Source organism: Poecilia formosa, unplaced genomic scaffold (assembly GCF_000485575.1).
Source record: "Poecilia formosa unplaced genomic scaffold, Poecilia_formosa-5.1.2 Scaffold111, whole genome shotgun sequence".
NCBI classification, from domain to species: Eukaryota; Metazoa; Chordata; class Actinopteri; order Cyprinodontiformes; family Poeciliidae; genus Poecilia; species Poecilia formosa.
In genome coordinates this window covers 1,515,075-1,528,062 of record NW_006800050.1, presented here as the reverse complement: position 1 = coordinate 1,528,062, position 12,988 = coordinate 1,515,075, and the positions used below count along the sequence as shown (strand labels likewise).

The 12,988-nt window shown below is 38.7% G+C and overlaps 1 protein-coding gene across 5 annotated transcripts in view; it reads right to left on the bottom strand.

The window, feature by feature from the left end:
- The window catches only part of kcnip4a (potassium voltage-gated channel interacting protein 4a), a 161,441-nt gene that overhangs the window by 114,730 nt on the left and 33,723 nt on the right, over window positions 1-12,988 (bottom strand). The window contains exon 1 of one of the 5 annotated variants that reach the window (XM_007559961.2): window positions 6,463-7,082. The exons of the other annotated variants lie outside the window; for them this stretch is intronic. Coding sequence (XP_007560023.1) covers window positions 6,463-6,547 — 85 coding nt within the window. The 5' untranslated portion in view covers window positions 6,548-7,082. Of the gene's footprint in view, window positions 1-6,462; window positions 7,083-12,988 lie in introns of those variants that run through there. 5 annotated transcript variants of the gene reach the window in all.

Below are 12,988 nucleotides of genomic sequence, written 5' to 3'. Positions count from 1 at the left end.
ATAGTTTCAGAGTCATGGGTTTACTTAAAACAGATTGCAGGAGCCCAAACATTTAACTTCTGATCTTAATATACTCAGATCAGGGTATATCACAGGAAGTGGGGAAGATCCGATCTTGGTACACTGAACTAGAAAGGAAATGTTACGCAACACAGATTACCATCTGCTGCAGTTTTGCTTATCCAAGCAAGAGAAGAGAAAAGTTCAGGTATCACAGAGATGCACCGGTTTATTACACGGCATTAAAAGCGATTTTTACTTTAAAGTTATTTTAATCAAAGGTCTTAAGGTTCTATGAAATAATTTATGTATATGGATTGTGAAGAACGGCTCAAATTAAATCGCTGAGTACAACGCCTTACTGCTGATTGAATGAATCAATATTCACAGACTCTGTACTAAAAGAACAATCTACCTATAAACCACTGGCCATAAATGCTGTGTGAGGCATAAAACCGCACAGAAAGAAGGTACCGTTTGGCAGACTTGACTGCCAACCTTAGCTGCCTCCAGGTATCAAATATTCAGTGTTTGGCCGGGGATTGTGGGCTTTGAACGTGCTGTCCTCGTGGGACAGGTGGAACATGAACTGCTAATAGCCATCAGGAAACCAAAGAGAGGGAAACAAAGACGGGCTCGCGCGTCATTGTGCACAAGTTTGCACACACAGACGCTCACAAGTGCTGCCTGAGGAGTAAGTGAATGTTTTTTTTTTTATATGACGGTATACTGGCTGAGTAACTTGATGTGTCACGGGACTAAAAGCACAAGTCTACTTTCTCACGGCAGGCAGAAATATTTCACAATTTCATGATGTGACAAAGTTCAGTTTCTAAGAAGATTTACCAAACAAAGTTGAAAACATAGTTGACGATATTTTTCAAAGACTTTGAACACAAACCGTCAAGGATATAAGAAAACTTCCTGTTGTAGACTGTTAATGAAGGTAGCCCTTCATTTAATAAGCAAATAGAAGTTAAAGTGGAAACATGTTTCTTTGGCAAGTTGCTTCTTGGTGTACCTGGATTAAAACATTTAAAAACTTTATATTTGCAATGGAACAAGAAACAGAATTGGAAACCCAATTTTAGAGGCAAAAATGAAAGCTTGAGGTTTCTCTAGCTACCTTTAGCAGCCATTCAGAAATGCCTTAGCGCCTGCTCATACTTGCACTTTAAACCTGGTTTATTTGGGGCAATTTTGTGCAGGGAAGCATTGCACATTTTCCAGTGTTGCCGTTTGTTGGCTTTAGAAGAGAAAGTCAGGTTTGTAAGAGACACACGGTTACCGATAGAAATATTTGTGCAACCGACCATTTTTCTGAAGCATTATCAAGACACTTTAATTTATAAGCTGTTGATGTACAACCTCTTTTCTCTTAGGAAATTATTTTTGCAGATACTTCGAGCTCCGTCTTAGCACATAAGGAACATCAAGCAGCTGAGCTGTCAATTAACTCACGGACAGATGGATTTTAGAAAAAACAACAACAACAAGCAGTATGTGGAAACGAAATCCAATTGAGCTGACTTGGCAATAAAGCATCCTGAGAAAAAGCAGTGTGAAAAAGTTGCTTAGGATTTACTGCGGGCCATTGCACCCGATATGCAGGCATTTGAATGCTTATAAGCATTGTAATAGTCCGACGTTGTTTAATTATGAAGAACACAGCCAACAAATTATTCAGCTGCAGTGAACTCCAAACAAAGACAAGTTGAATGAAACAGGATCAATGCAGGCTTTAAAGGCTTAGCAAAGCTTAGTTAGTGCAGCAACAACAAACTTTCACTAGTTTTTTTATTTTAAAACGAGTAATGGGATACATTTAGGAGGGCAAGTCCTGTTATCTAAAATAGTTTGCCTGTACAAGTGTGCACACTGGTCCTGATTAAAGGAGAAGAATGATGCATTGCAGATGTTTAGGCGTTTGACAGCCAGGCTCCTGGGGGAGGAAGAAAAGCGTAAAGAGGTGGTGAAAGATTTAAAGAAAAGAATCCTATTGACCCAGAGTAAATGACGTACTTAAGCAGTGAAGAAATGTTTGAAAGCATCGCATTGAACAACCGAAAGGAATTGATTGAATCACAAACTGACGCTGAAAAGGGTCTTAAGACAGCCAAGCTTCACGAGATCGACATGATCTCGACGGATGCCAGCAGCTCCAGCTGCTCATGTGTCATGGTGGCCATGCTGCAGATGTTGGAGGAGATGAAGATTCGTCTCGGTGCGTGCGGCCAGTAGCTTTCTGCTTTTCAAAAGGGCTGAAAATGTGCTGACACTGCTGTTTGGATTTATAACCTGGAAAAATGCGCATCTGTAATTTGTTTCCCCCACTCCTCGACGTTCAAAAACGTCAAGGTCCGCCTGTGCCGCAGCAGTGGGATGAATACCAATGAAGGCCTAATGTAGTCTTTATTAATCGGCTTTTCTGTAAATCTGTTTTCATCATTAAGTCATTTCCTGTGCTCAGTGAAGATATCTGATGAATTCCTCCTATTGATTTTATATCAACCCCAGGATGACGACCGAGCACACGAGAATAACAATGACAGGAGCAAACATTTAACATGCATGTTGTTCATATGTGTTTAAGTACAAGGAGGAGACGTGGCGGCACAAATATGACAGACAAACTAAATCTGGTCATGAATGTGAACACTAATTGATCAATGACAGTAATAGAGATGTTCTAGGACAGTGAACACTGTAATTAACCCCCCACCCAGTCTGGTAACCGACTTCATCCATTATTCTTGTCCATTGGTCACCCAGATACAACCGTTCCTCCTTCACTCTGGTCAAACTCCATTTATATCAATCTTTACACTCAAAAAACTGTTTTATAGATTAATGAAACTACCTTCATGGAGACCATAAACTAAATGAGAGGTTCTGGGTTTGATGGGGTTTTTTTACCCCACAGAAATGTTTTTTTAAACATCTTTACAGCGAGAATCACATTGGACTCTATGTACTTGAATATGACTATATTATTAAAATAAGATTAACTATATCTTTTGGTTGCCTTAAAAATCAAATGGTTAAATAAAGGGATAAATAAAGGGCCCTAATATTTTTGCAGTAAATGAACAGAGTCAGAAGTGGCTAAATGATGCCACATTAGTCCTGAATGCCCCATTAGTCCATGCCCCATTCCCTTTGGGAATGGGGCATCCAGTCTACTGTAAAACCACAACTTAAATTAAATATTGATCTTGCGTTTGGATATTAATTGGAACCAGTTATCATGTAAAGTCCATTGAAATCAAATTAGTTTTAATTTGGTGCTATATAAACTGAATCTAAGTGAGAGAGATTCAACTTTTATTAAAACTGTTTAGTCAAAATGTAAATATGCACCAAAATAGATCAGAATTTTTTTAATTATGGGCACACATGTAAACCCTTAGACGAATGTATTAGTCTTTAAAGTTTGGTACTTTGGGACACAATCAACTTTGACAGATATTTGATTATTTTAGAGAAATACAACCCCCCGGAAGGAAGTATATTTTTCTGACTCATGCCTTGAACAGCATTAGTCCCAGGGGAAATGTTGTCCAGTCTCATAAGTTACAAGATCAATAATTAATATCCAATGAAACTTCCAAGAGAACACAGAATTACACAAAAGGAGAACAAACTAATTTCACAACAGGAGGTTTGAAATGATCCATATAAATTAGTGCAAAACACAAACAATTATTTATCTGTTGGGACTTTCAATATGACTCAAAATGACCTGCTGATATCCATGAAAACAAGCTATGAGTGATACTTAGTGAACAATTTATTTTGAGCATTACATTAATATGATTGGAGACCTTGTATTCATTTTGTCAGACTGTCCACTTGTGGGAACTTATTTCATCCTCTGCTATTTCTTCTCTTCTCCGAGGTCAAGGAGACTTAAGAAAATAGGCCACAGCTGAGTTCAAGAAACCTGACTCACTTTAGATTAGTTCTGCAACCAAAACAGAGCTGATGGAGGAGGCAGCCTTAGATAAAACTCTTTTAAATCTCTGCATCCAAGGTAAGCAAAACCACATTTTAATTTGGTTCAGTTTATTTAGCGCTAAACTACAACAAATGTACTCTCAAACATCTTTTCAGACAAGTACAATTCATATACATGATGCAATTGAGAAGAGATGCAACAAGAACTACCAGGTTGTGTTAAAAACACTCTTCAGTGTAGAAGATGTTACAGTGTGACAAGTTACTCTATGTGCAGTATCGGGACAACATTTAAAATAAATAAATTTTATACAGAAGAATGTTGGGGCTTTTCACTGAAACAACAGTCGGGTGGGTTACTGGATTCTGGTCATTTTGTTCCAGACTTTTTGTAAAAAGAAAAAGCTGTGTGTCACAAAAAAATTGATATGCAATCTTTAGACAAGTTCTGAAGACAGCAAGGTGAACATTTTAGAGCAAAGCGGTTCTGCTTTAAAATATGTGTTGTTATATTGGCAGCTTGAAAATTAAGGGATGGACCTACATTCTCTGCATGGACTATAAACACAGACTGATCTCGTAATGCTAACCATGTTAAATGTGCGACACACTTTAGAAAGCGTCAATTTAAAATGATACTGTCTTTAAAAACAGAAAAGCAATGTTTCACGGTGATGTGGCGGGACAAGGCCACACCAGAATGACTAGAAGTAAATTTTTTGAATGCCCTCAGTTACCCCTGTTAGAGAGAAATGCGTGTTGGGTAAAAGTGAGACAGGTCAAAGTAAATAAAATTCAAGATGATGGAAATTTGGCCACAAAACTCTGATCACATCTTTGTAATATTGTCCAAAGTCAACTTGGATAAAAAAAACAAAACAACAACAAAAAAAACTAAATGGCAAGACGAAGGCCACATATGTAGCATCTCAGGAATACAAAATCCCACAATAAGAAGCAATAAATCACTTTCTGCATGTCCAGTATAAGAATAAGGGGTTGCTGCAAACTTAATGCATAATGTTCAATAACTAATATGAACTGTAGCTCAGTAGCTGTTGACCTTTATTCTTTATTGAAACCAATCTACCTTTAATCCCCCATAATCCAAGGCTTATTTTTAAGGCTATTGATTCACTGCATGTCTTATTAGAAAAACCCCAATGTCTCTTACAGTTTGCTGCATCAGACCAACACACATTTTATGACTGGGAACTTTCTCATCAGGGATTGGTTTAAAATGATTGTTCATATCAGTTGCCTATTTCACACCAGATGCATTCAATTGTGTTTTAACAATCTGGCTGCTAAATAAGTTATCAAACTTGATCCACCTCTGCTGCTCTCTGATAAAGGGCAGGCTGATAATCACCGATAATCACCTTTACCTTAATTCCAGAGAAACGGAAAACGATTGCAGCCCCAGCTGAAACACACTCCAACACTAGCCAAGGATTTGTATCCTCCTCTAAATCCACTTAGTGTTTATTAATTTGGAGTAATTTTTATTCCAACTCTGGATTCATATGTAACATCCATCACACTGTTTGAAATATGTTTAGCAACGTATCCAATGAATTAAAAGAAAAACTAACTTTGAAAGGTGGAACTATATTTTATACAGGTAAAAATATGTTGACTCATCAATTTTATCAGGAACTTTCTCTGTTAATCGTCTTGTGCATGTTCTTATCCAGGCGGCAGTTTTAGGTTGTGGTGTTTGGTGTTGACTGATTCAACATCAACTAGTTTTCTAAATTTTTTCCTATCGTATTTGCAGACATTTAACATTATAAGAGATACAATTTGTCTATGCCTTTTGTATTTTCTAAAGAAACTGTTGAAAATATATAAAACACTCAATACAGCAGGTTTCTGATAAAAAATTGCCAACTTTGTTGAAGACGTAGAGGTCTTAAATATTTAAATAAATTATACTCTTTGCTTCATTAAGGACCAAGATTTTGTCAGGTATTTTGTATTAGCATTAGTACTTATACATTATATTCATCTTCTTATGCAGGGTGCCAACTATACTGTCACAGTTGTGGGGATCAAACTGTTCAACACAACACTGCTCTGCACTGGTGCAGCAGCTGATTCTGACTCCTATTTTCTAATGCTGTCTAACTTGATCAAGTTTCAATAATTAAGGAGAAAACAACTTTTTATTCTTATTTATGACCTTTTTCTCATTTTGTTCTGAACTTTTAACATGATACAACACACTAAAAATATACAAAAAAGTGAAAACTTTTACGTCTGTAGATATTTTGAAACGCCAATACCTTGATTACTGTAAATGAGATGTGTAGTATGTTTCATGACATGTCTAGATCTCAAAGTCTTCTACAATACATCCCGAGTCGTAAATCCAGCTCTGGAAATCTTCAAAGTTCACAAGCAGACTTTGCAGGCACGCACATCTGGAATCTCGTTCAAGACTGATGAACTTGGGCAAAACCTCAGCAGATCTAATGAAAGAACAGCAACACAAAGTCTTACCGGTGTTGAGCGTGCCTGTGATAAGTCTGAACAGGTACTGTGCGAACTTGAAGATCTCACGCTTGCACCGTTTCCTGCAGCTCATCTTTGCTCCTAGAGGAAGGGGGACGCTTGAAGGGGCCAGCACAAAAACCAGAACTCAGCCGTCAAGTGGAAAGGAGGGAATTATCCAGGGAGAGACTAGTTGCCACAAAGGGGCAAGTGTCCACTTCTGTCCTCCAGACTTCTGGCTGTGTCAGTGTGGCCCCCCAAGTCCGCCTGCAGCTGGAGAGATGCTCATCGGTGAGTGGAGGGCAGCGGGTGGTGCGGGCTCGGGTGTAAAGGTGTCCGAGTTCAGCTCCACGGTATGCCTAGCTGATCAACACCGTGAAGCAGTGTTGTCTTTTGTCAGGTCATTAATGTTTGCTTTTCCAGCTCTTTACCCGTCAGAAGATTAAAAAGAAGATTCTCTCTTTTCTTTTCCTCCAAAACTCTCACCACCTCTTCACACTTCCCCCCCTGCTCAAACAAGAAACTACCCCGTTGGCTTTACAACACAGTGGGTCTCTCCCCTTGCCGTCTCTCACATACAAATACACACACCCACACTTGATCTCGTAGTGAGCCTGCTGCTCGCTCTACTCAACACCATCTGTGGATGTTTTACCCTCGCTGACGGTTGCCATGGAGGTGTGGCCTGATTGGCTCAAGCTGGAAAGGAGGAGGAGGAGAAGGGGAAGGGAGAGATAGAAGGTACGCCAGGAGACGGAGAGAAATAAAGAAGAATTAAGGGGAAAGTGTCCACTTCAATGAATCAGCACTGTCAGTACATTAAATACCCTGTTGTGTGATGTGTAACTGGATGTTTTTTCAATGGGTGACAGTAATGGACAATTGTAACGGCACAGCAGGGACTCTAGTGACACTCAAACGATGAGGAACTGTGTCCATAAATTTAAAAGTCAGGAGACGGATAGAATGAAGCAGCGAGGTTTTAGAGCCCCTGCCTTCCAACATGAAGGTCAGTCTAAGTAATGACTGACAGGCCATGCCTAACATCTGTGATGGCTCTAGGAAGAGCCAAGAGCATCATCATCATCGCCACTAATTAGTCTACACTGCCCCTCAGTTGTGCTCATCTATCAATGCCAAGCTCTCCCAGCTGAAATGATGGTCATTAAGGGGAGTCCTTAAGTGTTGGGTGAAGTGAAGCTATTGCAGAAACAAAGAGTGAAACATCATCTCGGTATATGAAGACGCTCACGGTTCTTACAACAACTGAGAAAGTTAGGTGAATATAAAGAAAACTACAAAATGGAAAAAATATTTTTATTTTCTGAAAAGTTGAAACCAAACATTCAATCATCAATCTTTCCATCCAAGGTTTTGTCCAGAGTCCATCCAATCATCAATGTATCAGTTTATTCCTCTGGAACTGTGCATCCATCTCTCCATCCATTTCCAGATCATGCAGCAACTGATCCACTCACTGGTCCATCTATTCATTTATCCATCAACCAAGTGTTGTTCACTTGTCCACCACCTCCATCTGTTCATGCATCCATCCATCCGTTTGTCCCTCATACATTCATACTTTGGTCCATCCATCCATTTCTCTATCAGTTTGTTCTTCCAGCCATTTGGTGCATCATCCTCCATCTATCCATCCCTCCCTCTCATTGGTTCATTTGTCATCTGAAAATGTAGCTATCCATCTATCAGTTTGTCCGCTGTCTTCCACCAGTGGTTTCCCAAGTGTTCATCCACCCATTTGTCAGAGATTCGTTCAATTATTCACTTATTTATCCACCTGTAATAATTGGATTATTTACACTAAGAACAGGCTGATAATTTAAATCCAGAAATGAATGAAATTTTGACATGTAAGGCATGAAGGATCTCTTTACTTAGCTATGACATTTTTTGAGCCCAAACACCTGGTAAAATGGGTCTAAGACCCAACGGGTCACCAGACAGAGACATTGTTCTACTTTGGTGTAAAGACTCTGCACAGACTCTGACCTTGGAGTTTTTCTTGGTGTGTGTTTGTAACTGCACACATTTTCCAGGCCCAAAACGAGCAGCAAGGGATTATCGCCATAGGCAGGAGTAAAAAAAAAAAAAGAGTGAATGCGTGCTTGGAGAAAAATAAAGATTTCAAGGACTTGAAATAATGTATGAAACTTTTTTGCTGGGCCAGAGTGCCACAGGAAAGTAGTACAATGTCTCCACTGGGTGAATAATTTACGAAGTACCTGTGGCGAGACGCAGAGTTTTTGGTGGTTGAACTTATTTTAATTGACATAAGGAAATGGCACTGATATGAAAAAGGATATATAATATATACATATATCTTTCATAAAAGATCCTCATCTTTCACTTGATTTCATTTTGAAAGTCAATGAAATTTTAACTCCTCAATGCCATGTTTCCGAAATATAGTAAGAGGTGTTGCAGCTATTTTCCAGAAGACTAATTTCATAATCCAGAGAGTTTAGACAGTGATAATTAACAAGCCAAACTTTAAATTATTATCTATAATCCAACAAACCAGATGCACCAAATATTGTAGAACTTTTTCATTAGTCTGAACATAAAGTAATGTTAAGGTTTGAGAAGTTACGCAGCTTTTGTATTACTATGCCACCTCAGAAAGTAAATTAAACTCAAGTCAGCTTCTGGCTTAAAATGTGCCAGCCATTGTTTTAGAAAGTTTAGGAATCCAGGTTTACTGTCTTTTAATCAACATTGTCACAATTAATTTTTCTTAGTAAGATTTAAGATAGTCAAGAGTTTTCCCACACCTCTGCCCCTATTTACAGAATATTGATCTCTAAATCAATGTGTTTCTGTGATGTGTTTCATCTTGTTTTATATTTTCAACAGTTTGTTAATTTATATGACCATTTACTGCTAATTCCAACCCCTTACATGCTTACTGGTCTCCCTGTAAGTGTTTTATTGCAGAACCACACCATTTCTACCCAAGTATAAGCTGCTGTTTTGTCATGACCAAAAATGTATTCATCTCCTAAAGTTTGTTTCTCAGTATTTCAGCCATTTTATGTTTTCCAGTTTCCCTTTGCAAGGAGTTAAATGAGAGTAAAAGCAGAATATTCTGCAAAGTAACCTGCATTACTTCAGAAGGAGCTAAACAATTAATAAAATTACAATATTTCTCTCAATTTAATTATGCCAACTCCTACAACTGCATAGTAGGACTAATTAAAAGCCACATTTTACACCATTTTATAAATTTCAGCTTCCATGCAGTAAAACTTTGCTTCCGATAACTTGTATTGCTTCTTGGATCGATTTTTACTGTCCTTTATACCCACAACTGCTGTAGATCACAGTGACTCAAAGCCTAGGGAGAGTATTGAGGACTGAAAAGAGAGGCTACTAAGGAAAAAGGTGGGTTAATTGTAATTAATATCATGCTGCAAAATCCAGCACCAATATTTAAATGCCCCACTTCCCTAACGTAGTGCAGCTCTACTGCAAAAGTGTAATTATCATTATCATACATTTACTCTTGTATTCTGTGTCACTACTAAATCAATGTTTTAACTCATTCTTTCATTGCCAGACATCAGCTTGCATCTGATTTCAGCCCACCCACCTATTAGCCCCAGGGAAAATAAAAACCTAATTTTAATATCTGAGCAAGTCCATCACCTGTCACACAGTCCCCTAGACTCCATTTCCATCCGCGTTCCCATTAAACACACACATCCCCGGAGTCTCTAATGTCCACAGAGACGCTCTGCAGCAGCAACACCGAAGCATTTTCAGGTCAAACAATGAGAATAATAAAAAAAAAACACCAAATGTGTTCATGACAAATTGAGTTCAGTGAGGTTTGTCGCCTCACTATTTCTGAGCTGAACAGATGGCCTGGGGGCACTGCAGTGGCAAACACACACACTCTGACCAAAACACAGCGTTCAGGTACACTATGTTGCTGGCAAACACTCTACTTAAACCAAAAAGTGTGTTATTCTCCAAGTCTAAAGGTAACTCGTAGCTCTCTCTCAAGGCCTCCTTATTGGGTGGGAAGTGTTAAGTGTGGAACAAATCACAGCATTCCAAGCCCAAATATAGTCATGAAGAAAAACTCAGTGGGGATCCTCTTCGGATTAATAAGCAGGGTCGGAATAAAAAGTGACATCAAAGTTTTGAAGCTGATAGATTCTGAGTTCTAAAGGCAAAAACTGCGATTGTCTCAGCTTATGTTTAAAAATATTTGCTTACAGGAACTGGATCTCAGTGAAATTAAGTCAAGCAGACCATCTGGAGATGACCCCAACTCTGAATCACAATGGACGCGCATTGCTCATTTAATGGGTGAGAAATTGTCCTATTGCTTTGTGGGTGATCCACAAACATTAACATTACAGTCAGTTGAAATCTGAGACTGGTTAAGGTTTGTTTCAAGGCTTTTTCAATTTCAAACCTAGTATATAAAAAAAAAGGTTCCATCTCTTTGCGCAAGACCATCTGTGTTTTAATAAAATCTGTGATCCTGAGGACATTCAAAGTGCTTTTATTAGAAAACTTTATCTTTGAGGTGTGATCACGTATGGCTGTGAGGCATTTAGATAAATGGACAGAAACACCAAAGCCAGATCATTTCCCCTTCGTGTTAGGAGAACTGATGTTCCTATGACACTGTATGAAGTGGTGCGTGTAAAGAAAACTCTGCAGTTCCCAGGTTACAGTGTGATTTGCCACATTTGTCACAAATCAATTTGATCAAAAGAATCTGAATTGTTTGTCAGTGAAATTGAAAACTTAACTGCCCTCTAAACCATATCAGTATTTTAAAAAAATAGCCTCATCTTCAGTTTTGCTACATACGCAGCCTTCGGGGCTCTGCTCAAACATACCGTCTTCAGTTTAAGATAACCACTTTTAATTTCAGCTGTATAGACAGATACAGCTAGTGAAGTGTATCTGATTGCTGACATAACAGAACACGGAGTCAGAAAATGCCTTTAAGCGGCGTTTAACAACTCTCCTGATGGAATAAAGGGGAATGATGTTTCTATTCCTGCAGAAAATAACCTAATGTAAAAGTTGTTTTGCATATCTAACATTAACTATATCAGTGCGTCTTTGCCTGTTCTTTGAAGCGAGATAAAAGAGGAGAATGAAATGATTACTTTAATTGTTCCGCACCGCTCAAAAATCAAATAATCTTTATGAAGCCCAAGAGAAACCTTCTATTTCCTGCAGACTTGTGAGACATGAGGCTTCAGCATTGCACTCTGCAGCAGCGACTGAACGAACATAAAGTAGGTGCCATTCAAGGAGAACTTGACAGATATATTGATCCACCCAGAAAACCCAAACTGCAGGTGCCCTGCGGTGGCAACCATGATTACCACAGAGGCTTTTGTTTCTGCCACTATGTCACAGCAGCTTACCTTCCTGGAAAACACTGCAGTGAGTAGCTTGTCATGCGGCGCGTTACCTCAGCGCAGAGCCACAGATGCTCGACCTTAAATTATTTTAAAGGCAATAAAGAGGAAAACTGCTCATGAAATGGCTAAATGGTACACAATATAAATTCAGAACCGGAAGGAAACAGGTAAATTTAGGTAAAGTGGCCAGTAAAACTGACCATTAGGAATGACAGTGCATTGAGTTAAGTAGCAAATCTATCACCAAGTGGGACTTAATGAGCTTGGAAAACGGCTCCACCTGTTCACCAGGTTTGCCTGGCAATAGCACAAAAAATGCTTCTAAGCCCTGATCTCATATGCAACAGATATTCAGAGTAGACATCTTCCAGATTAAAGATGGAGGGTCAAAAACATGGTATGTAAACAGAAATATTACAAAACTGAAAATCTTTACTTCAGATTCCTAAACTACTGTAGAATCTTTTTACACCATCTGCAAATAACATTTGCAACACTACTAGATATGAAAAATGGAGACAATTCAATTTTTCTTCCAGGAAACCTCCCAGAAAAGCTAAACTCAACCCTGCAGCAACAATAAGTGCAGGCTGTCACTGGACAGGGATCAAGCCTAAAGTCTTCCAGCTCCTGAACCTATCGCACAACACCAGATTGCTGAAAAAGAAAAATGTCTTCTGTTCAGTCAGTGCTGCAGCTCAGAAAAGCCGAGTTTTGATAAACAAGGTGAACGCCAACATGCCAACAGCAGAAAACAAAAATCTGGGAAACAACTGGATGGCAAAGTATTCACAGACAAACATGCTCAAATCTTCATGCAAACTTTTAACTGTATTCCAGGAGAGATGTATCAAGCGTTTCACAAATGTCCTAAAAGAACTTGTCAAAAAAACAAACAAACAAAAAAAAAACATTTAGACCTTTTTGTGGTCTTAAGCTCCTAAACTCAGAATCTTGTGAAGGTTTCCCACAATAAAACCTAGTGTCATTTTGTGAGGCTTTTTCTTCAGGAGGCACAGGGAAGCTGGTCAGAGTTAAATGGCAGATAGATGGAAATAGATTCAGGAGGCATTCATCCTCTTTTCCCCGATACTGCTAAATACAATCCAACCTTTAAAAGA